At 29.2% G+C, this 23,831-nt stretch overlaps 1 protein-coding gene and 1 long non-coding RNA gene across 10 annotated transcripts in view; both read left to right on the top strand.

Moving 5' to 3' along the window:
- The window catches only part of LOC105194120, a 153,776-nt gene that overhangs the window by 92,469 nt on the left and 37,476 nt on the right, over nucleotides 1-23,831 (top strand). For 7 of the 9 annotated variants that reach the window (XM_039456846.1, XM_039456847.1, XM_026138805.2 and 4 more), the window contains one exon: nucleotides 21,966-21,989. The exons of the other annotated variants lie outside the window; for them this stretch is intronic. In XM_039456846.1, coding sequence (XP_039312780.1) covers nucleotides 21,966-21,989 — 24 coding nt within the window. The remainder of the gene's footprint in view (nucleotides 1-21,965; nucleotides 21,990-23,831) is intronic. 9 annotated transcript variants of the gene reach the window in all.
- Nucleotides 5,814-9,054, top strand: LOC113004685. The gene is made up of 2 exons (XR_003269162.2): nucleotides 5,814-7,618; nucleotides 7,784-9,054. It is a non-coding gene; the product is annotated as an uncharacterized LOC113004685 (long non-coding RNA).

The raw sequence follows: 23,831 nt of genomic DNA on the forward strand, positions 1-23,831 counted from the left end.
AGTTTCTTTCTCAATTTTTTATCATAGGTTGATGACGATGGGCTCGAACGAGGAAAATCGTCAATCACTTTACGGTCTTCTTTAAACGCTTTATATCATTCATACATCTGTGTTTTCGTAATTGTTCCCATAGTCTTTCTTTAACGTTTTAAGCACTTCAGCACAAGCAATTTCGTTGGAAATACAAAATTTGAGATAAATTTTTTGTCCTTGATTTTTTGTCATAAAAATCGCCGTGAATACTAAAGGTCGACTAATATAAATAGCCGCCAAAAAAATAAAGATAAACCGAACTGAAACTTTGCATGAAACAGTCGAGAACAATTACGTCAACTTAGCGGCAAAAAGAATTTTCAATTTCCATTTGAATCAAAATTTGTTTAAATAGACGGTTCCAGTTATTTTTTGGGCAGAAGGTATATAATAAATTTGTATAAAATAATTGTAATAAAACTAAATAAAATAATTTGTATAAAACAAACACACATTTAGGATAAAGTTGCTGAAATCGCACCACTTTCGACATAAAAGCCTGTAAGAAAATATGAGGAATATTTTTATTAATTTTCTTATGTTATAATAAAGTACATTTCTCTTTTTATATTTATTTTTTTTCAGAATTTTATGTTTTATCATAAATTTTTAAATGATAATTTTTAAGAAGAAAATGGCCTTTCTTGCTTCGATGTTGAATAGCTCGGAATAAAAACCGTACGGTGCTCAACAAGTACGCAAATTAAAGATAAAGATTCACGCTTTTGAATACTGTAAACCGTATTTTTGTGAGATTTTTATTTCACGCCGTGGAGCTTTGCAAAGTTGGTAAAAAAATTTTGAAATTTGACGCCTCTTTATTTGAATCCGCGTAACTTCGTAAACAATTTATAAATCGTTTAATGAATTATCAATCTCGAAATTAGAGGTTTTAAGCTTCAAAATGTTTTTTTAAACATTCTTTTACGATTATTTGTGTAAAAGTTACACTCTCTTGAACTTCGCCCATTTTTGGGAGTCAGAATAGGTGATCCTTTAATTTTGGTGTCGAGCGTAAAACGATGTAATGCAGTACATTGTGCAACAGAAAGCAATTGCTGCGCAATTAAAAAATGTGCAAATCAGATATCAAAGCTATTTCAAGCTGATACGTGGTCGCGATTAAGAGCAATGCATGCGTCGCAATATTGTGTAAGATTGCAATCTTGCAAATTAATTAAGCTTAACATTAACTTAGATCCTAAAGATATCCTGAGAGAGAGAGAGAGAGAGAGAGAGAGAGAGAGAGAGAGAGGATAAATATCTTTCACAGTATTATCAGTAGCATTTCCTCGATATTATATGTATCTAACATACATAACTATAATATTTAGAACACTCAAAGTGATACTAAAAGTATTCGTTTTCCACTTTTTGCACGAAGTTCCCAACTCGTTTTTTTTAATTTGTCATAAATTTTTTTTAGAGAAACGAATACTTTTGTGAAAGATCAAAATTCAAGATATTTTAATTCATCAAGTGATAGACTTTTTAATGCTGAATACAATGGATTTAATTCTTGAATATATCGACTGATCCAATTCAATTTCTCAAGTCTATGAATTAGTTACGTAAATCTAATATCTTGTTGTGCTGAATCTTCAACATATTACGTTTTTCTCAAAAACGTCCATGAAAAATTATCTACTGAATGTCGAAACACTTGTGACGTCTGGTGCGTCGCAATACTATTATGCACGAGACGCGATGTAATATCAAAAAATGTGAAATAAAATGTTTGCTGTTCGTATAGATTAAACTTTACTAACTCATGAATTAATTTTTTTTACGTTATGATTGGGATATTTTTTACACTCCAATTAAAAGCCATTATTAACTACACATTGTACATTGTTGATGTCACATTGTCCTCCAATTTATTAATATTTGAAATTATTATGTATAGATTTATTTCACATTTTTTAAAAAGTAAGGTGACATTTTAAAAATGAATATGGATTTTGATAGTAAAAAGAAATAGTGAAGAACATTTTATATCCCACTACTGCGATTGAGTAACTGTGACTTCCAGGTACAAGCCACTTCCAGGTAGCTCGGAGCAGTAAAGATTGCTCTGAACAGAGATATTGCTACCGCGGATTACAAACACGAACTGTATGTATTTTTTTTAAACTCGAGAGGGATTTTTGTTTGTAAAAATGACGGAATATTTCAGAAAAACGGTTTATTGAGTCCGTATCAGACTGCGCGCTAAAGATTGAAGATTGGACATTAGAATTGAACAAATCAGAACAAAACGGATTAAAACTAAAATTATTTGATTGGTCCAATTTTAATCTTTAATTCGCAATCTTAAATATGTAAAATCTCATATGCTTCAGATGTTTCATTACTATGTTTATTACTATGTTTTAACTGAGAACACAATTGAATAACATTCAGAAATAAGATAATAAATATTAATAAAAACAAGAGCTGTGTTGGAATTAGAAATTTTTCTGGTGTTAGAAACTATTTATTTTCTAACTGAAGAACATTTCAAATGGAAAACATGAGATATTTTTATTTTGAAGTAAATTAAAGACAATTTTGCGAGATTAATTATATTTTAAAGTAAACCTTTAATGATATACAAATTTTGAGCTGGGGTTTGGTAATATAAAAGTTGAAGCAAAGTATGAAGTTGTACGATGAAAAATTGTAATATCGATATCCTTAACTAGGACTGCAGCATGTGTCGCGCGTCCGTTCTATTAACGCGAACCGCCTCCCGCAGTTCAATTGTTGTTTAACCTTCGCTCTCGACAAGACAAGACGCGGACAATAAATGCCAGCTGCACTTCCCCGGGTGCCACGTGATGTTGGTCACACTGAGATGTCTCTGGCGTGTTGAGAGGAAAAGATACCACTTTTCGTTACCGTCTCTTCGGATTCGCATTGTTATTCATATTCGTTTTGGCACCAAGTATTTTATGATGCAATCGCATCTTTATGATGTTTTTTTTTCTAGGAATTAGAAGAATGACTGATTTAATTTCTAAAATTGGAGAACACACAAATACACTGTACAATAACATAAATTAAATACAAAACATATAAAAACTTCAATACATGAGGAATAGTATTTTACTACAAAAAAATTGGAAAATTATACATGTTAATTTTTTTGGAAAATTACATATTATTTTTATTACTTTATTAATATTATGCATATTATAATTCCCGTCGTACCACCAGTGAATATTCCACAATAACAGAAACTTTCCAAATAAAAAATTTTTTATATATAATTATATGTCAAATATGTCGACACACATATATTAAAATATATATAATTATATTTAATTATACACAATTATGCATGATTTTTATACAGGGTGAGTCACCTAACATTTTGACTTGAAATTTCTCCGTTATTTTTAATAATAATGTTGAAGGAAAAAATATTGAAGGAAGAATTTATTTGCTTCGAAAAGACAAATAAAAATGTTATACATGGGAAAAACATTTAAAACGCCATATTTGAAAGTCCTTAAAAGTTTTTTGTTGCGGAGATATGATTTTTTAAAGGAAAAATGGATTTTTAAACAATTTCTAATTTTTGCTTAATGGTTTTTCTTATATAGCTTAACAATAAATCATTTTTCGGCAATGCCGATTATGCAGTCACATTTCTGAGATTCTGAACTTTTATGTGAAAAAAAGATTATTGAAAAATGTTGATTGGAACCAAAGTTATTACTTCTCAAAGTAGAAAAGGTCTCCCAGACCCGAAAATGTGTTTACATATTTTATGGGATCGTGTTTAAGGGGATGCTAAAGTCGTCCTTTTTTACCGACGGAACGTAAATTTTTGGGCAAGTTGTTCTTCTAATTGCATTTACAGATTTAAAAATTTTTTTCCACAATTAAAATATAAACAGTAATGTATAACGGACGCTATATAAGGATAAGGAAAACAAAAAAAATTGAAAATAATTTTCCAATTTTTTTCGTTTTCATTATCCTTATATAGCGTCCGTTATACATTACTGTCTATACTTTAATTGTGGAAAAGAATTTTTAAATCTGTAAATGCAATTAGAAGAACGGCTTGCCCGAAAATTAACGTTTGGTCGGTAAAAAAGGACGACTTTAGCATCACCTTAAAAGTTAAAAGTCATCTTACCCGCATACGGCGGCAAGATGACGAAATTGACATGTCCTAAAATAATTTTAATTTAAAAAATTTTAGTTTATTTAACAATTTCTAATTTTTAGTGATGATAAACAAGGTTTTAGTGAATCTAAAAAAAAATAGATTGTTATTTTTACATTATCACAAAAATTAACAAAAATCTTAAAGTTGTCATCTTACTCCCCCCTCCCCTTCACCCTACATAAACAAAAAACAAGTTAATATTTTCATTTTCAAACAAAAGCTTTCATAAAAATATAATTCTTAAAAGAGTATGTACTAAAAGAATTGGAGACTTTGCTGCTACTGTTCTTAAGAGAAAAATTGCAGACCTATACATTTCTAAATTAGAGAAAAGTTCTTCTCTATGCGGAAATAATTTCCTACTAGAAACGTTTACTGTGTTGTCCAATAATTTTGTAGCAATTACATTAAAAACGTTGCGCAAGGCGGTATTTTACTAAAGGTCTATCACGCAAATAATCATGTTGATCTCTCGTTAATCAAGCTCGAACGCAGTTTGTGTTGCCCTCTTCTCTTTACCGCCACGCTATTCATTCAATATTTACTCCCATGCAATCAACAATCTGACATATCAGGAATCGCCAAAAATTATTATACATCGATATTAGTCATTAGCGTGCGTCGCGCCGCAATCGCCACCATGTTATTTGCGTCATCGCCCAATCACGTGCGCGTTAATGCAAATTCGTTTACTCATTAATTTAAAGAAGAAATCGATCAATCGGCGAGCACAAACAATCGCTGCAAAAATATTTACGTTAACACCTGTTAATCACCGTTAATTGCCATTATTCAATTAAACGTGGACGTTTTTACGTGCTAGTTTTTCCGGAAAGTTCAATCACTTTTGAAAGCAAATAATTTATGGCGATAATTCGAGTTGTGATATTTATCTGTTCATATTATTTTAATCAAAAGGCATGATAATAAAAGATCGTTAATAGTTCATTCTTATTAAAAAATATTTATTTATTCCCATTAATAAAATATTAATAAAATATTTAAAAAAAAACAAATTTCTTGGCAATCTGATATTATTAAAATTAACTGTTGTATTGCCAAAAGGTGTTCAAAAACTTCAAAAAAATCCTGTATATTTTGATAAACATTAAAATGAGTTTTAAATCAAAGAATGTTTTTCCGACTTATAAACTTAATTAAATTAATTGAATATAATTATAAATTATAATATAAATAAAAAATTAAACAATAATTTATTTATATTAACACTTAACAAGAAGGCCTCTTTTTAGTTATTTAGATTAAACTTGTACTTATTATATAAATATTTGATTATTACTATATGTACAATCTAATATAAGAGAGACCGGGGCAAATCGTTAGACGGGGTAATTCGATAATTGGAAATATCTTTTTATAGGTATATATTAAAAATTTACTTTAAATACTATAAACACGTCTTAATGTGACGATGTTGCTAACAAAGTTTTGTTGACAACGGCGTCATATTGAAATCGTAGTAGTGAAAAATGTGTTTTGCGACAGTCGAAGTAATTTCTAATAGTCAACATTTTTTCAAAATGGAAGTAAGATAATAAGGTTTTTTTTGAAAACTTTGAATGTATCGTGTCCAGTTAAATGTATTTAAAACATTCTGTGTTTATTTTTTACTGTGTGATGTCTATTTTTGTCGATCATACGCAATAATGCGCACAGTTGATGTTGGGGCTATTGGTAATACCGAACACCGGGGCGATTCGTTAATACTGATTGCAGCGCCTATGGGTAACCCTAACCTTACGTTGGTTGAGTTATGAACATCTGCGCTACGCAGAGTTAAAGCTAGGGCACATAAAAAAACTTAAGCAGTAAGCGAATTAGCTAATGGAAGTTGAGAATATAAAGCCAAACATAAGCAGCAGCAAATCCAAAATGTTAAATTTCTTACTGCCTACGTCTTACTGCTTAAGTTTTTCTATGTGCCATGGCCTTTAAGCATTAAGATAAACTAAAGTTCTTCATTGATTTAGTTCAAACTTGATAATATTGTGTATTTTAGTACATAGAACATGAATATGAATATAAAATCGTTGCTCTTAAGCAGGTAGAAAGTTATAAAGCGTTAAAGATTAACACTTGTGAGGTTAGGAAATCTGTCACACCGATGGCATAAAAGGACATGCGAACGTGTATGTTTGCATTTGTTTTTTGTACCTATATCCTTTGTTAAATAAAAGAAAATTTTTACAACATCTTTTTTACAATCCTTCAACTTATAACACAAATTTCGGAATATTCTCGGATTAGTTACGAATTACCCCGGGCTTGGGGCTATTCGTAATTTTTGGTATTAGTCGACATTTTTACATGTACTTCAAAGCAAGTACATTTCTATGTTATATCTATACCGGCATTGTGAAGCGGAAGGTTTAACCTTTTAAACCGTTCCATGTTTTTTTTTTTTTAATGAATATAGAAATTAGGAGACACAAAAGAAAAAAAGGTCTAACGAATAGCCCCGGTCTCCCCTATTATTATATTTATCATTTTTTTGTAAGAATCAGCAGTAACAATTAATTAACTCAGTTCTAAGTCCCTTATCCCATGCAGCATACTAATGTTGAATCAACATCTCAGCAACATCGTGAAATATAGATTCAACGTTAAAACGACATCACAAAAAGATCCAATATCCGTTGAATTTATTTAGACATTGCAATTCAACTTTGATTCAACATTGATTTTTTGATTCAACATTGATCCTACATTTATTCAATGCATAATATAAATAACGATTTTATAAATATTATACAGTTTATTTTTTAAAAAATTGAACAAGATAAATATGTTTATAAATTAGGTTATACATTGTTTATAAATTGTTTATCAAATTAATTTATAAATTGTTGAAAAATATCAAAATTTAAAAAACTATATTAAACTATATTTTTATATATTTGCCATGTGTTGAAACATTAAACATTTGGAAGGCATAGGCAGGTGAAACGTTCGTCAAGGAGGGTTAATTGTACATCATATTCTTAGCGACACCGAGCGTAAAATGATCGTCATCTAATCCGCCTCTCTTCGTGAATTTGATGATTAAGCGCTATAACGAGATGATAGGAATCACTATAACAAACTGCGGGGGGGAGAGAGAAGACAGAGGGTGTGCACGTGGTGCACGCACGCGCCACGTGCGCACCCGTCGGGAGTTTAGGTTTCACGTTCGACAGTCGTGACTCTTTTTTGCGCGTCTCGAGAGGATGTGACGCGTGTAATTGGCTCTAATTGGTTTACCAATTGCCGCGGCCAATTGGTCGATGGAAAGCCAGTCTATTAGATCCCGAGCATCGGAACTGTTTGCGCAAACAATGGATCGCGCAAACGAAAGTAAAGCGAAACGCCTCTCGCAGTAAAGACCTTCGTTCTACAGGTTCGACTCTGAGCCATTGCACGCGAGTGAGTAAGCCTGAAATGAACAAACTTGCGCCTTGCGAATATATTCTTTAATTAATTTGTAATCATTGCAAATATATATATATGTATCGTGATATAACGATTGCGATAGCTTCGCTTTAAAGATAACGTTACTTCAAGGAACTATTTTTCTTTATTTTTTCGTAGAAAAGCCATTTATCGAGAAGCAACTACTTTGGATTTCCCGATTCAATCTTTTATACGAACGATTATTTTGTTAAATGACGAATATGTGAAAAATTCAAGGAAATAAGATATTCCTAATAAAATTTTAATCCTGTTGTAATATTATTGCGGAATGAAGTTTTACTATTTATTTTTACGATTCCATGTGAGACATTTTGCCAAGGCACACGATCGATACACTGATCCTCGTGGGAATCCGTGAACGGTAGCATAAAAGTAGCGGATATTTAGATTGGGATATCTAATCTCTCTTCGAACCGACTCGACGGAACTATAACGGTTGACCTCGGAGCGCCTAGCAACAAGTCGCGTATGGGCAATGTCCTCTCGAGAGATGTGATCCTTATTTATCCGGAACGTCGAGGTGCTCCACCTCGCGAAGAGTATACTGCCCGGAGTGAGCAGACGATCACTAAAAGAAGAACGTTAACGACTCGTCGAGAGGACCAACTTCAGACACGACTAATGAGCCAAGAAGGAATCTTTGAGAGGGAATTTTAAGTATATTCAGGATATTAACTCGTATTATCATTTTTTCAAACAATTTCATATTGTTGTTATTATATACAGAGTGCCTACAAAGTCTCTACTTCATATAATTGGTTCAAAATTATGAAAAACAAAATACGTAAGAGTATTTTACCTTTCAATCGTTTTCAAAGAATTGAAGTCTCTTGTAATGATCAAATACGTCATCGGTTTTCTTAATTTCATTGAAAACAAATGATATGATCATATTAACAAAACTTGTATGATTGAGTATTTCTGATGAAGCCAAGTAGATTTTTTGGTTATCACAATAGGATTCTTATTATAATCAGAACGTCTGATAGATTTTTTTACTATAATCTGGTAATTCTTACAGGATTTCTGATTCGTTCGTTTTTAATCAGGCGTATTGATTGAATCTATCAGATTTCTAAATGATGCAACAAGACTTTTTTCCCAGTGTTAAAACCGTTTTCCAAAAATATAAGGAATGAGGACAGACACTTGTATGTATACATAATTGGGATAAATAGTACACGCAGTTGTGGTAAATTATGTAAAGGATAAATGTCTATATGTCTATATTATATGTATATGCCTAGACTTAATGGATGTGTAGACGTTTATCTACTAGATTTGATATTTACCACATAGTTTTTATCCAGACATGGAACTACCGATTCTAAATATTCTATATATTAAAATATATATAATTAAGATATTAAAATATAATAACTATACTCTATATAGCTTACCTAAATGATTTTTTCTAATTTTTTTTTGTTGAATTCAAAATTAAAAACTGATGGCCGGATTCAAAGTAGGAAACATTTCTAAACATTAATTTAAAATTTGGAACAATTTCAAATTTTTACGTGGAGTGAAGATTTTTAGAAAAGGTACTATTTAGACCATTTTGGGTACATATTTATTTCAATATAGCTTACTTATATATTTTTTTCTTCTTTTTCACAACACGTGAAAAACAGATTATAAAATAATTAATTCAATGATGATCCGTTTATAAGTTTATTAATTTATTAACATATTGAGGTATGTACAAGTTTAAGAGTACACAAAGAACATATTTGTCAACATTCTGTTAAATAAACAATTGACTTAACTTAATTTTTCTTCCTTAAAACTGTGGTTTATAAATCACAGTTTAGTAAACGTACGGATTAAAAATTTATGATCTGATGCAATAAAAGTACCGAAAAACATTACAATCAATATGTGTACATTCATTGAGGCTAGATTATTCTACCTTACAAAGAGTATTTTTTCTTTGATTATAAGCAGGACGTTATGGCGATAATATAAATAAAATACAGCGTTGTAAAATATAAATACAGCTACAACAATAACAGATTAATAATTATTTGATAATTACGGAAAGCAGTAATTTTCTCATGAAATATTAGATTATATAGTAAGAAATATAATCAGGAAAATTCTACTTTCAACCTCATTGTCAATAACAAAATACACAAACTGAGTAATTAATTGTTACAAGCAAGTCACAGTGACAGCCTGTACTATGAGACGTAGTGTTATTTATTCAATTCACCACGTAACTACTTAAAAACAGCAAGTAGGTCATATTAGGCACTACGTATAGGGTACAATTACCTTAGATTGCATTCACTGTTTCTTTTTTCGTTTTTTTTTTTGTATTTCATGAATTATTGACACGTATATAATCTGCGAAATTATATTTCTCAATTGCTTCGACACAGTGTAACGTTTCGTGTCTGTATACGTGTCGTAATAAAACTTTGAATTTAAATGTGCACACTGTAATGCGAGACGCGTGCAACCGTTGCGTGTGCAGCGTCAATGCACCGCCAGCACTGTCTACCTGGCTGTTCTTTTTTAGCATGGCTTAATGAGCTCGCAGAAAAATAGAGCTTCGATGGTTCTAAAATGCAATACGGTATAGCTGCAAATAGTAAAGTAAGCTTTCGGAATTCAAAGTTAAAAAAATATGAGAATTTCCAGAGAAATTAAATGATATTTGTTAAGTCTCTAGAAAAATTTTAATTAAGATTTAATTACTAGAACAGAAGTTTACATGGAAAATTTACAAAAAAAATGTAAAAAATTCTTATTATTTAAAGTTTATTTTATATGAAATTGCATTTGTGTAATATTTATTATATCTCCCATATCTCGCACGCAGATTCATTAGCCTTGAGATTAAAGTGTTTTTTTTTTTTTTTTACTTTAATACATGCACATTAATCGTATATAAAACAATTTACATATTTACGTCGCACCGTATAGTTTACAAAATTGGCAAGTTCGCGGTTTCTCAACCGCACGCGCCGATGACGAGTTGCAAAAGCGCTGCAGGAATTGTTCGCGAAACCTTTAATGCGCCGCCATCGACAACTTCTACCTTGCCTACCGTTTAATTATGGAGAATGAAACGCTCGTGTTCGAACGATCACGCCGTTGCGTCAGTGGAAAACGTGATTTCGCTTCGTCTACTCTTTGTCAAGCTGTATGAGTCTAACAAGGAAGTAGGAAGAATCGCGACGCTGCTTCGAACTTTTACGAGAATCCTTCAAAAAGGATAGTTACTTAGTGACGTGCGAAAAATAAAGTTGTAAAAATAAAGTTAGCAAGAGAACTTTATATTTTAATGATAAAAGGGGATAAAAGAAGAATGAACATCGATGTACTTTATTTATTAGTAATAAAAAAGTGATTATTACATTTGTTATCAATAAAGAAGCATTTACAGTACAATCTTTACAAAATAATAATTATTACAAATGTAATGTATACTTAATATATAGAGAAAGAGGTTATTATGGCTACTGTGGATATTATGGCTATACTCTCATTATTTCTGTTATTAGGTGACAAATTCTAACAATTGTTTATGGAATTATTCAATTAGTAGTCCGTGGTTTTTTAATGGCGCTAATATGTCGGTACACAATAATTAACAATTGTGTATAAAGTATTTTTACTTTTGAGCACTTCTAAACTTTTTCAAGGTGCATTTTAGCAAAATGTATTGCTTAATTACATATACTTTCTCAATGTTTTTAAACTTGAGCGTATTGTCACACGAATGTGTGTACACTCGAGTGTTTTCTTATTATTTAACATTTTATTCAGCTGTACACACTTCTAATCATGCAAAGTTAAACAATAACATGGGATTTTATTAATATGGTTTTTTAAAATTTTTATATCGAAATATTTTTTCGATAAATCGATTGTTACTCTAAACGGCGATGTCAGAAATATTAGTGATATCATTTTATGTTTGTTGTTTAATGTTAAACAAGGATAAAATGATAGTTCTAATATCTCTAATGTTTTTAAATGTAGGAAACTTTTAAATCAGAATAATTTGAAATAATGTAAAATTAAAAATATATAATGAACTTGAGGAAAGTATATAAAATCACACAAACAATACAAGCACGAAGACCTAGCTGCGACCGTAAAAGGCATTCTTATTCAATTAATAAAAATATATAATTTTGTAACAAAATGCTGTACGTAAAACTAAACCAATTTTTAAAAAAATTATTTTTGGGCTAGCCATATTACCACTTTGTTCTATTACCGATTACGCAATGCGTCACATTTTTATAAATCACGTTTTAAGTAATAAATGTTTCATTACTTTGAGTTTAGAACCAGTTAAACACCACGTTGACGAATAGAATCGCTCCAATTTCAATATAAAATATTGATTATAAACAAAGCATTCAGTAAAATGGAAATGGGTACCATATTACTCTCTTCTCCTCTATATTTTTTTATATATTCTTATTGACATTAAATTGAATTATTTCCTCGCCATCCTGTAATAACAAATGTTTTAAAGAACTTGATTAAATTTTTTTTTTTTTTTTTTTTAATCAACCTTACTTAAGTTTTAGAAAATACAGTGTGGGCCATAAGTCAGTTGTCAAAATATTATTGCACCAAACGCATTTTTGACAACTGACTTATGGCCCACCCTGTATATTATAAAAATTACAACAATTTATATATGAATATGGTTTAATTTTTACATTTAAAAAATATTAAATTATTATGATAAAAGGTATTAATATGTGAATATTAAAGTTATAAAAATTTTTAATGCTCAATAGTAGCCCATTCTTGTTCTTTAAATGTGTTGCTATACTTTCCAGTCATATTAGGTTTCATTTACATAATACTAATTAATTAATCAGAAAATATATAAATAAGTACAGAAAATAACACAATTAAATAGAGAAATGCTTTATAAAGTGTTTAATAATATTATAAAATGCAAAACTAGATTGCTTAATACCAAGATATTGGCTGTATTTGGATATACACTACGAGTCTTGAAATCTTATGTGCATATGATCGTGATTTTTAAAATTATATAATGCCAATAACACAAATCTTCTCTAAAGACGGCCATATGGACACCCTATGGCTATCGTGTGCTATCTAAAAATATACATAATGTGAACGATATCAGAGCCCAGCCATTACAAGCTAACGCACAACTTAAGATCCTTAAGCGTCGTCTACAATACAGTCGTTACGATGTTACGACTCTACGACGGACCAATCAAAGAAGAAAAAGTCATACATTTTTGTCTTTGATTGGTCCGTCGCGACGTCGTAACATCGTAACGACTGTATTGTAGACAACGCTTTACACAATGCGAGAGAATAGCGATAGCAATAGAGAATAAACACAAATATTGATTTTACAGCTTCTTATTGGTTCGCAAATATTTTCCGCAGTTTTTGATTGGTTGAACATTTCAATCATTATTCTTATTGCTATTCTCTCGCATTGTGCAAAAACCTTTATAGTCGCAGAACGAGATGAGTAGCATGCATTCAAAACTGAATCTCGTAATAAATATATCAAACTATACGAATCTTTGAAAATTTCAATATATTCTTTATATCTTCACTCACAAAGAATCCGATATTTTTTTACCTATTTTATCTGTGTAAGCTATCTCTTACACAATATTTATACGAAGAAATGAAAAAATGGTCGCACATACGCAATATCATGAAAAATATTTCACTAAATTAAAGTATTCGAGCGGGTTTAGGTAGAAGAGGCATACTCCGTTCAAATGTTATGGTTGCGAATATTAAATTATTTAGTTATGATAACCAGAACTTTGTTTAATTCCACTAATACCTTTTTAACCAGATGTATCATACAGGGTGATTATTAATGAAGTTCCCACTTTTTACCATTGGAGTATGATTTACCGACGGATACGTATTTCTAACATATTATTATATTAGAAGTCACAAATGCGTGCTTCGATGATAAAAAGTGGGAACATTCATTAATCATCACCCTGTATATGTTAATTCAATCTCTTTTTTCTTAGTATCAGTCATAATAATAAAACAATTGGATATTATTATTACATATAATAAGCATTAATCAAATTCTAATCGATGTTGCAATTAAATGATTGCATAATAACAAAATATTTGATTATAATAACGTAAAATTGTGTTTACGCCAAAATTTGCTTAATCAAACACACTTGTTAATTTAACCATAATTGTCTTTTTCCGTGAAGTATGAACTTCAACTTACTCATTGTTGCGCATGCTATAATTGTTTTCGATTGAAGGCGTTGCATGAGTCAAGTAAAACGCAAAGATATTATAACTTCACGGAAACGAGGACATCTTACAATTATCTGACAAACACTTATTTATAAGATCGATTGTATTATTATAGGATTGAATACGAGAAAGATTAATTATATGAAAAAGTTATCAGTTTTTTTATTTATCTAACGTAATACTACGATAGGTACGATTAAGATAATAAACAAGAATTAATTACGTCATAAAGCTGCATTTCTTGGGAATGTTGATGCTCATTTATCTACAAATTTGATCCTCTTCGATGTATTGCTATCTGAAGTTTTATTTCATTGATAATATTGTTGTTTTCTCACATGATGTCACTTTTTGATTACAAACAAGCATCGACTAATCGTATTCCCTATTAAATAATGCATTTTCTAGTATTTAGCGGACGACGAAATTAAATTTCGGCTCCATAGTCTTTTATTTTATTGATTAAACAATATGCATCATTTTAGTTATTATTAATACAATAGTATCATATATCATATTATGCGTCAATATTATAAAACAATAATTTAATAATTATAAAGGTCAATTAAGATTCAAAACAATGCACTAAGTAGTGTTTAAATAAATTTTCAATATAGAAATATATTTATTTTATAATTAATTCATTAGAAATTATTAATGATTTAATTGGATATTTTAAAATAATATTTATAAATTTTGTAATTTTAATAAATAATGGGATAATAATAATAACTGCTTAAAAGGTTAAATAATAAACAACACAAAAATTAGGCAATGATTATACGATACGGTTATTAACTGCAAATTAAATTATAAGTAACTTTTAAAATTTATTATATATAAATTAATTAAAAAATAAACGTTTCTGCTCTTTCTTAAGTTAATAAATTACTTGTATAAAAGAGAAAAACTATGAAGAAAAATAATACATTCTTACAAAAAAAAACAGTATTTATTTGTTATCTCATATAAACTTATTTTACAAATAAAATGTTAAATTTATTTGATGATCCATATTGTAAGTATTTTGTTACTTAGAGTAATCTAATTTTTAAAAATTGACATTCTAATTTAATATAAATAACGACTTTTATAATTATTACAATCTTTAGTATTTAACTTAATTTAACTTTAACTTTCTTAACAACTTTTAATTGAAAGTTTTCTATTTTCGTATTCACAATTTTAATATAACTAAATTAATTTTATAAGTCATTAACTTTAACTCAATTTAGTTAAATATTAACTCAATTTAGTATATATTAACTTACCTAACACCCTGGTTAACAATAATATATAATCAAACGTCATGCCAACTAATTAGAATTAATTAAAATAATTTTATTTTTCCCGATTACGTACTTCGATTGGCATCGATTTATTTACCATCTATCGATGTTGATCAGCAAGGAAAAAATACGCTAACATAGTAAACTTGTTTATGCTTACTTGCTAGAACTCATGAGAGATTAGTTTACTCTTCATTTCCTGGTTCTTTGTGATGTTACGTTTTCAAGTAAATTCGCTTTTAATCGACAACAAGTAACCGGCAATAACAACGTTGTTTACTAACAATGCAGTGGCAGAATGTGCAATGATGTAGTGGCATTCCAAACTATTGACGCGTACGTAAGTTCCTTTTGATGACCTATATTTGTGAAGGATAAAAATGTGTCAAGAACGTATGTACAAGCATTTCTCCTTACATCAAATTTTAACAATTCACGAACGTTGCATAACCGTTGTAACTTATGTGCAACAATTTGCAAGTGTAAATATTTTCTATAAGTAAATAGGACTAGCTCTAACGACTAACAATGCGTCAAGTAAATAAAATATGTATAATTGCATCAATGCGAGCCAACGCAATTCGAGCATGTAGCAAAACAACTTCTCCAAGTTACGTATAATTTAGATGTATTGACAAACTACCAAGTAGTTGTACAGGGATTGTCAATATATCTAAATTATACCTAACTTGGGGGAGTTGTTTTGTTCCACTCGAAGAACACTGCGTTGGCTTACATTAGCGATTATAAGCATTTTCTAACTCGTAAGCACACATAAACGCTACTTACGGGACCGAGAGAGAATTTTCTGTTAGAATTTAAATCGCGATAAATGTTTCACATCGAAGCTTCTAGGAAATTTTTATATATATTAACTTGTAAATTTCGTACAGATAACTCATATTGTACAAAAAGAAAAGGAAGAAGTAGCATTACTACCTATGTCGCTTTTGAAGCTCGTTTTACTTAATTACCTAAAGATGCGATTTTTAATAGGTAAAAATTTTTCCTTACGCTCGTCGAATTTCTAGATTCTCCAACATCCTGTCCTTGTAATTTGTATAGAATAAGTTGTGCAAATGTAAATACTTTCTAGCTCCTTAACTAGCTTTTCTTAGAATTAAACGGAAGGGAAAGTTATCTTGAAAATGTATTGCATTGTGTATTGCACTTATGTGCCGTAACGAGAGGTCGAGTTTCAGTTCTTGAATCGGTAGCTTCCGGATTTGAATACGATACTTCTCCCGTCTTCGAGATTTTCTCTCGTCCGATGAGGAGCTAAAGGGAACTCGTAGGATTAAATTGAATCGCGTGCAGCCGAAAATAATGCCGCTTTCACTCTCGTGCACACATTCAGATATAAACTTCGCGCTCTGCCAGGCCACGGCTCGAAAATAGTCACAACATTTAGGGTGGCAATCCGTGGCTTTTAGAGCGACGCACGCGTGTCCGTCGTGACGCATGAACTTCCCCCTTTTCCGTTTCCCTTCTTTAAGCATGCATAAACTAATTTAATTGGCTCTTCTGAAGAAAATTGCGATATCGAATAATTTCAGACGAGAAAACTTGGATTCAAAAGAAGATAAATTTTCATGCTTTTCAGCTTGCTTTGTCTGAAAATTTCTAAAAATTTTTTCAGCCTGCTTTGTGTTAAAATCCACAAATTTTTTTTATCTATAACAGTTTACACATTAAGAGAAGTAAAGAACGTTAATATTTAGATTAAAAAATTAACGTTAAATATAACTAGACAAAATGTAAGAGATAAAAATAATTTTTTTTCTAATAATATACATTTATTTTTAGTAACAAGTTATTTTGCTTGCATATTATAAGTCTCTTTTTATACAGATATAGGTCTAGTCATTTTGTATTTAAAGATATTAAAGTATCAAAATGAATAGAGATATGTGATATTCTGTATCAGAATATAATCAAGATGAAATATCGTGATTATTAAATAATTAAGATAAAATATTGTAGATTATAAAGAACATTTTTCGAAAATTTTATATTAATACTATTATATATAATTAAACTTTTACAAGGATCGATTTAACCGAAACATTTTTTTCAATCTTTATCTTTTTATCTTATTAGCATCTCTTTGTTTTAAAAAATACAATACATTTTTTATATTTTTCACTTTATAATATAAATCAGTTTTTTATTTACACTTTAATGTATATTTATGTATCCGGGTTAAATAAAGTTGAGTGACTGTAAATACTTTAAACAAAAAAAATCAATTAGTAAAATTAATTTTAAAAAATGACCATTTTCACTAATGATTCAAGTCAAATAGTATTAATCAATCAATTAATTAAATAATTAAATTTATATTAAAAAATTCAAATATTTTTTAATCTTTTCCCTTCAAATATAGTTATGTTTTTTTTTACTTCTTAAGAACTAAATAAAAATTGTATAATTTTCCTCAATGATGTTATTACGGTCCACTAAGTCGATTTCTAACGATGAGGTACGTAGAAAAAATAGGTAGAACATAGTTCGATAGATTAGGATATTTTGCGAACAATATCATATCGCATTGGCGACCTTGACATTAGAAACACTAGGTCCAGATAAAAAGAAGGCTTGGAAACGTCTAATTGCGATTACGCAACGCGATAATATTTTACGTCAATTTTATCTCTAAGTCAGGCATTTATTCCACATTTCGACGGTGCAAGGTTAAAACATAAATGTTATTGACGAGGCACACCTGTCGCCGTGTGCAAAAACAATTTCCTTCGTTAGACAGGGAAGTCACCAGCTGGTGAGTATCACGTGAGAGACGTCAGCCGAAAAATTCGTAACTGATTGCATTAAATTAATATAAATTATCACGCTCGAAGGTACTCCGGGAATTCCGATACGATTCAGATAATTACGGATAATAACTACGGATAATTAAATTACGTGCTATGCAGAAGTGTTGTGCAGAAAGTAAATCATAAAACGAGATAACTTTCTGTGTGCTCTCAAAAGATTAATTAACACACTTGAAGGAATCACACTGCAGAAACGTAACCCGGATATGTGGGAATCACTAGAGTGCGCGTTATCGATACATTATATATAATAGGATGAATTGCATAACTTGATCGTTTTATGAAGTGTTTCAAGATAGACAAACATTGATTAGTATAACAAAATATGCTGATCACAGTGGTTCTCAGATTAAGAAGTGATTATTTTGGCAACAACACACTTGAGATTAATTATCAATCCATAAATTAATTGGTTTCAACGAAACGATTGTCTTTCTTAATTCTTCTTAGTCTTCTTTCTGTTAAGGATGATTGAATTAGATTAAATAGGTATAATAAAATACATATTATATTTTAATATTTATTTTTTATATTTATTTTAATATTTATTTTTAATTTAAACAAATGTTAAATTTTGAAATGTTTTGAGAAATACGTTGTGTGAAATGCTTTCCGTTTTCTATTAAAGTTGATTACAAGAAGAAAATGCACGAAAACGAATTTTGTCTCAGCCATTTAAGCTGTATTTTAAATAGCTGCACGTCACTATTTTGAGAAATTTGTGAATAAAATTGCAAAAAAGTTGTATAATTATATAATACTTTGACAAATTATTATATAATAATACGAGATATTATAATACTATGTAAAGTGAGAAAGAGAGAGAGAGAGAGATAAAGTTTTATTAAAATCGTAAAGGATGTATGTCACATCTTAAAGTATTATTACAATTTAACAATTGTACAGTATATAACAGATTGAACAGATTTCTATAGATTGTTCTATTATGTTTGAACACCTGTGTAAAATTTGAGCATAATTCTCTTATTGGTTTAAAGGTTATTTTTAATTTTTATTTGCTTGTGTGTGTGTGTGTGTGTGTGTGTGTGTGTGTGTGTGTGCGTGCGTGCGTGCGTGCGTGCGTGCGTGCGTGCGTGCGTGCGTGCGTGCGTGTGTGTGATTCTTATGTAAATTTTATAGCACATATTTGCTTCGATAAGGAAGTAGTATTGCAAATTAAAAATTAATGCGTTTTTAAAACAAATGACAAAAAACGCGACTGTATCTTAAAATATGAATATTATTGAATTACTGAAATGGCTTGATGTACAGCCGAAAAAATGATAGGGCATTGCGTTGTCACTTTACATATAATTCAAACTGTATTTAACGTGATACTGTGAGTGTAACTTGCAATCGAAGCATTGTTGCATAGTAAAGATTATTTCGATACAATCAATAATAAATATTTGATAGTACTTAGATTCAATTTGACTCTTGCTCTTTAACTATTCTCTTTAATTTTTTTTGTATACACTAATAAAAGTAATAGATATTCGTGTAAACGTTCATTTACTTGTTTAAAAGTTATTCATCTAAAACTGAAATAAGATATAGGATTATTTTCGCTGTATAAGTCATTATAAGCTAATTTTTTTATTGTTTATTCTTTGCAGTTGCTTACAGAGCCAAAATATTTACGATTTTTTGTTGTTAATTAGGAAAGAAAAATCAAAGCTAAGAAGCCTACAGTTTTTAAATTCTGATAATCTTTAGCTGGTATTGTACACAGAAAAAAAATTAGAATCAAATCAATATTTCATGGTTTCATATATTTATATAAATAAGTATACAAAATTTTGGAAGAGTATATAATCTTAAACAGACATAATTTGCTTACATGAAGAAATTATATCTTCTAAGAAAATTTCATATTCTTGCTTATATATAAAACAATGAATTGATGATTTAATACTAACTTTTTTTGTGTAGAAATAAAACATTCTTGTATTTATAACGACGTGTTTCATAAGTATATTTTAATATATTAATGTATTTTAATTATATCATTTACGTATAAGGATTTTCCAAGTTTCTGAATATTGATCGAACGTCAAAGTTCATAATTCAAAATACTGAAATATAAGGAAAAAGATCAAAATTAAAAAAATGTTTTAATTTTTTGAATAATTTATATTGTATATACGTGTTTAACATATAAATTAAAATGATTTTATCAACTTTAATATCAGGTTAATGTTTAGCGAGAAACCTCAAAGTTTAAATAACAGTAAAAAATATTCGTACCATAATGGCTTATGTAAATCGCAATTTTAATACAATATCCTGTATTAATCATAAATGTCTGTTTAATTATATAATTGACACAACAAATTTTTTGTAAGAGCTAAAAAATCCTAACAACATACTTAATTTTGATTGCAATAGTTATAAGAATAATGTAGTTATAATAGTTGTAAACAATAGTAATATGTCAAAATATACTAAATTGCTTTTTCACAATTTTAATTTAAAAAAATTGATAAAAAAGTTTAAATAAAGAGATTTTATTCAGAGTCCAAAAAAAAATAGGAAACAATTACCTTCGCTCTTGTGCTCACTCTTTTTCTTGAGGAGTATCATAATTAAATTATTTGAAAAAAAATGTCGTACAATTGCAGTTGTAATTCTTCTATTCTTTTAATAAGTTCATCAAATGATTATCGATCGGCTGGGTATAAAACATTTATAATGTGACATCACGAACGGGATACCAAGGAAAGTCCTATCGATCACTCTATTCTTTTACTTTCCTCCTCGAGAAAGACCAAGCAGCCTGTAATCTATAAATAGGTTTTCCCTACTACTTCATCTAGCTTCATGTGCGTCGATAGATTCAGTCGGCGGGCCTTGAACGCGGACCGCGCACGTGCTATAATAATCCTCGACAAAGAGATAAAGTCGAAACGAAGAAGAAGAAGGAAAAGACAATCGATTTTGACGAAACCATACGGAAGATCAATGACTCGTGCCGATCAAGTCGAGTGAATAGTCAAAGAGGCAAAAGTGCCAAAAGAGTTGCTTCACGATCTGATATTTAATTATCACACAAATTTATCGCGCTGATTAAAATGAACGCGCGGCGCGTGTATGCAAGAAATATAATAATTCATAAAAATCTTTCTTGCTTATAATTTACGTTCCATCTATTTTACACGAAAAGTCGTTCCTTTTCATTTTGAAAAATGTACTATGAAATTTTACGATGTCGCTCAACATTTTGTTACTGTACAATTTATGTACAGGGAATTTTCATGCAATGTAAATTGAATTTGTTAATTTTGATAAAATAGTATGATTAGGGAGAAAGAGAGAGAAAATACATTTTTTTAGTAAATTTATTCCGGTAACTTTTATAATTATTAAAAATGAAGAAAATTTATAATTGAATACTTCCGAAACGTTAAATCTAACAGAGTCGACGAGCGTGGGCTTTGCTTTAACTGTCATAAAAATAAACTGTAAAAGAAATAGTTAAATTTTAACAAAATGCACTAATCACACTATTATTAAAAGAAATTTATTTTGACCTTTTAAAATAAATTTTTACAAATTGAGCATTTTCCCATTTAGATACTTCAGGTAAACAAAACCGGAATCAATCAGCGACTCAAAAACTATAAAATTACGTCTAATTATGTATACCTAATTATATATGGTTATGTAATTTTAATTAATTATATGAAGTTATGTATAATTTACGTTACATTCTTTAGACCAAGTTCAAAGTATTTTATCTATATCTTTTGATAAACTGTTGCTTTGTTTCCATCCGGAGCGAGTCGTGCCTCACTTTGTTTGTTATCAATTGTTTGTTGATAAATTGATAGGTGCATGTTTAATTGAGCATCTGCGCAAGTCGTGTATAGCCATTAAAATCTGCATTTTAATCGTGACTGTTTGTTGTTTCAGATCCATATTCGTTGTCGCATCTTGGTGAGTCTGCTACATTGCATGCGCAACAAAATTATATTTTTTTTATTCTAACCTTTGTTAACGATTTAATTTAATTCAAGCTTTATTTATTCATCGTATATTTTATCTGTGCCGTGTGTTCTTCCTGATTAACAAATATAATTAATCGCCCTCGGCTTTCCCTTCCGCTCACATCATTGTGATATTATATGCTCTTTAACACTTGTTATTTATCTCATGTCAATTATTCTTCTTTCTCCGTTTTATCTCATTTTATATTAATCTTATCAAGAACGAATTAATAATAGACTCTCGACTTCGTGAAATTTAATAAGATTAAACCGTATCGAGGAGTCATATTTGATTATCTGTTTATAATACACCGTTGAGAGATTAGTAAATGTTAAGCATACGTTCAGTTTTCATTAATTTTTGATTAGCGCATCTAATCTCTGTCTCAATTTCAATTATATAGAGTGAGAAAACGTATCGAGATCCCAAGTACTCATTGAAAACTAAATGTTTAAAAAAATATCTCATATAAAAATTTTACATGCTGAGAAAAAAATTTCTTGATAAACTAAAACTATTTAATTCGATACTACTAAACATTGGATTAATTTAACAACTATTTAGTTGCATAAAAAAGGGTATAGTTTATTCACGTCAACTGTTAACACTTTTTAAAAGAATTCATTAAACCACCTCAATACTTAGTTGAACGTATCGGACTGAATATTTTAGTATTTCAACTAATTTTTTTCTGAGTGATTTTAAGCAACAGATACTATATAATACGTAATAAGAATTTTTTTACAACATACTTTTTATAAATATCAACATTATTGATATTTTTTTGAATGAAATAAAATTCAATGTAATGTTTAATCTATTTTATACTTTGACATAAACTACTAAATGTTATTGCTTAAAAAAATATTTACTTAATTGATTTTTTTCTTAATTCTCATAGGTAACAATAATCTTTAACAAAGAATATTTTCTTGATAATTGTCTTAAAATACACTCATCACAAATTTTAAAAAATTTGTTATAGTCTGAGAAAAAAAGAATTTATCCTCTTTCAAAGAATATTACAAAATTATATCGAAGAAAAATCAAAGTAATAAGTAAATGAATTTTTTGTTTTAATTAATCTTGTATTCTTGATTAAAGTAATAAATTACTAGGATTCAGAGCATATAGTGAATAAATTTAATAAACTTTTAGATTTACGGACATATAAACATATGAAATATTTGAAATGAGTAATATTTATCTAATTCAAATATATTTTTTTCTGTCTACACATAACTTATTTTAAGTAAACGTGACTTGTTTCAAGTAAATAATGTATTTTGAGATTTTTGAGATTACATTGTGTGACAAATTAAAATTATTTTTTAAACCACAAACTAGACAAGATGATTGTTATACATTTTTTTTATCACTGAAGACAAATCCGTAAACGAATGTTGCTGTATCACATCATATATTTGCGAAAATTGGGCTTAAAGTACTTAAAAATGACATTTTTAGCATCTTTAAGTCCAATTTTCTTTGAAATGTGACGTGATAGAGCAATTTTATTAACGGATTCGTTTTTAGTAATAAAAAATTTATAAGAATCATCTTGTTTGGATTGTGATCTAAAATTCATCTCACACAGTGTTACTGTTAAGAAAATATTCTTTACAAAGATAATCATTACCTTAAAAAAAAAAAGCTAAAAGTGCCCTTTTTCTGTGCTTATCTGTAAAACATTTATCTCAAGCATATTTTTATCAAATGTTTCGCTTGTGATGAATTTGGAAATTCCAATACATATTATTTTCAATCTTTTATATATAAATTTATACGCTT

This window comes from Solenopsis invicta, chromosome 13, assembly GCF_016802725.1.
Source record: "Solenopsis invicta isolate M01_SB chromosome 13, UNIL_Sinv_3.0, whole genome shotgun sequence".
Taxonomy (NCBI): Eukaryota; Metazoa; Arthropoda; class Insecta; order Hymenoptera; family Formicidae; genus Solenopsis; species Solenopsis invicta.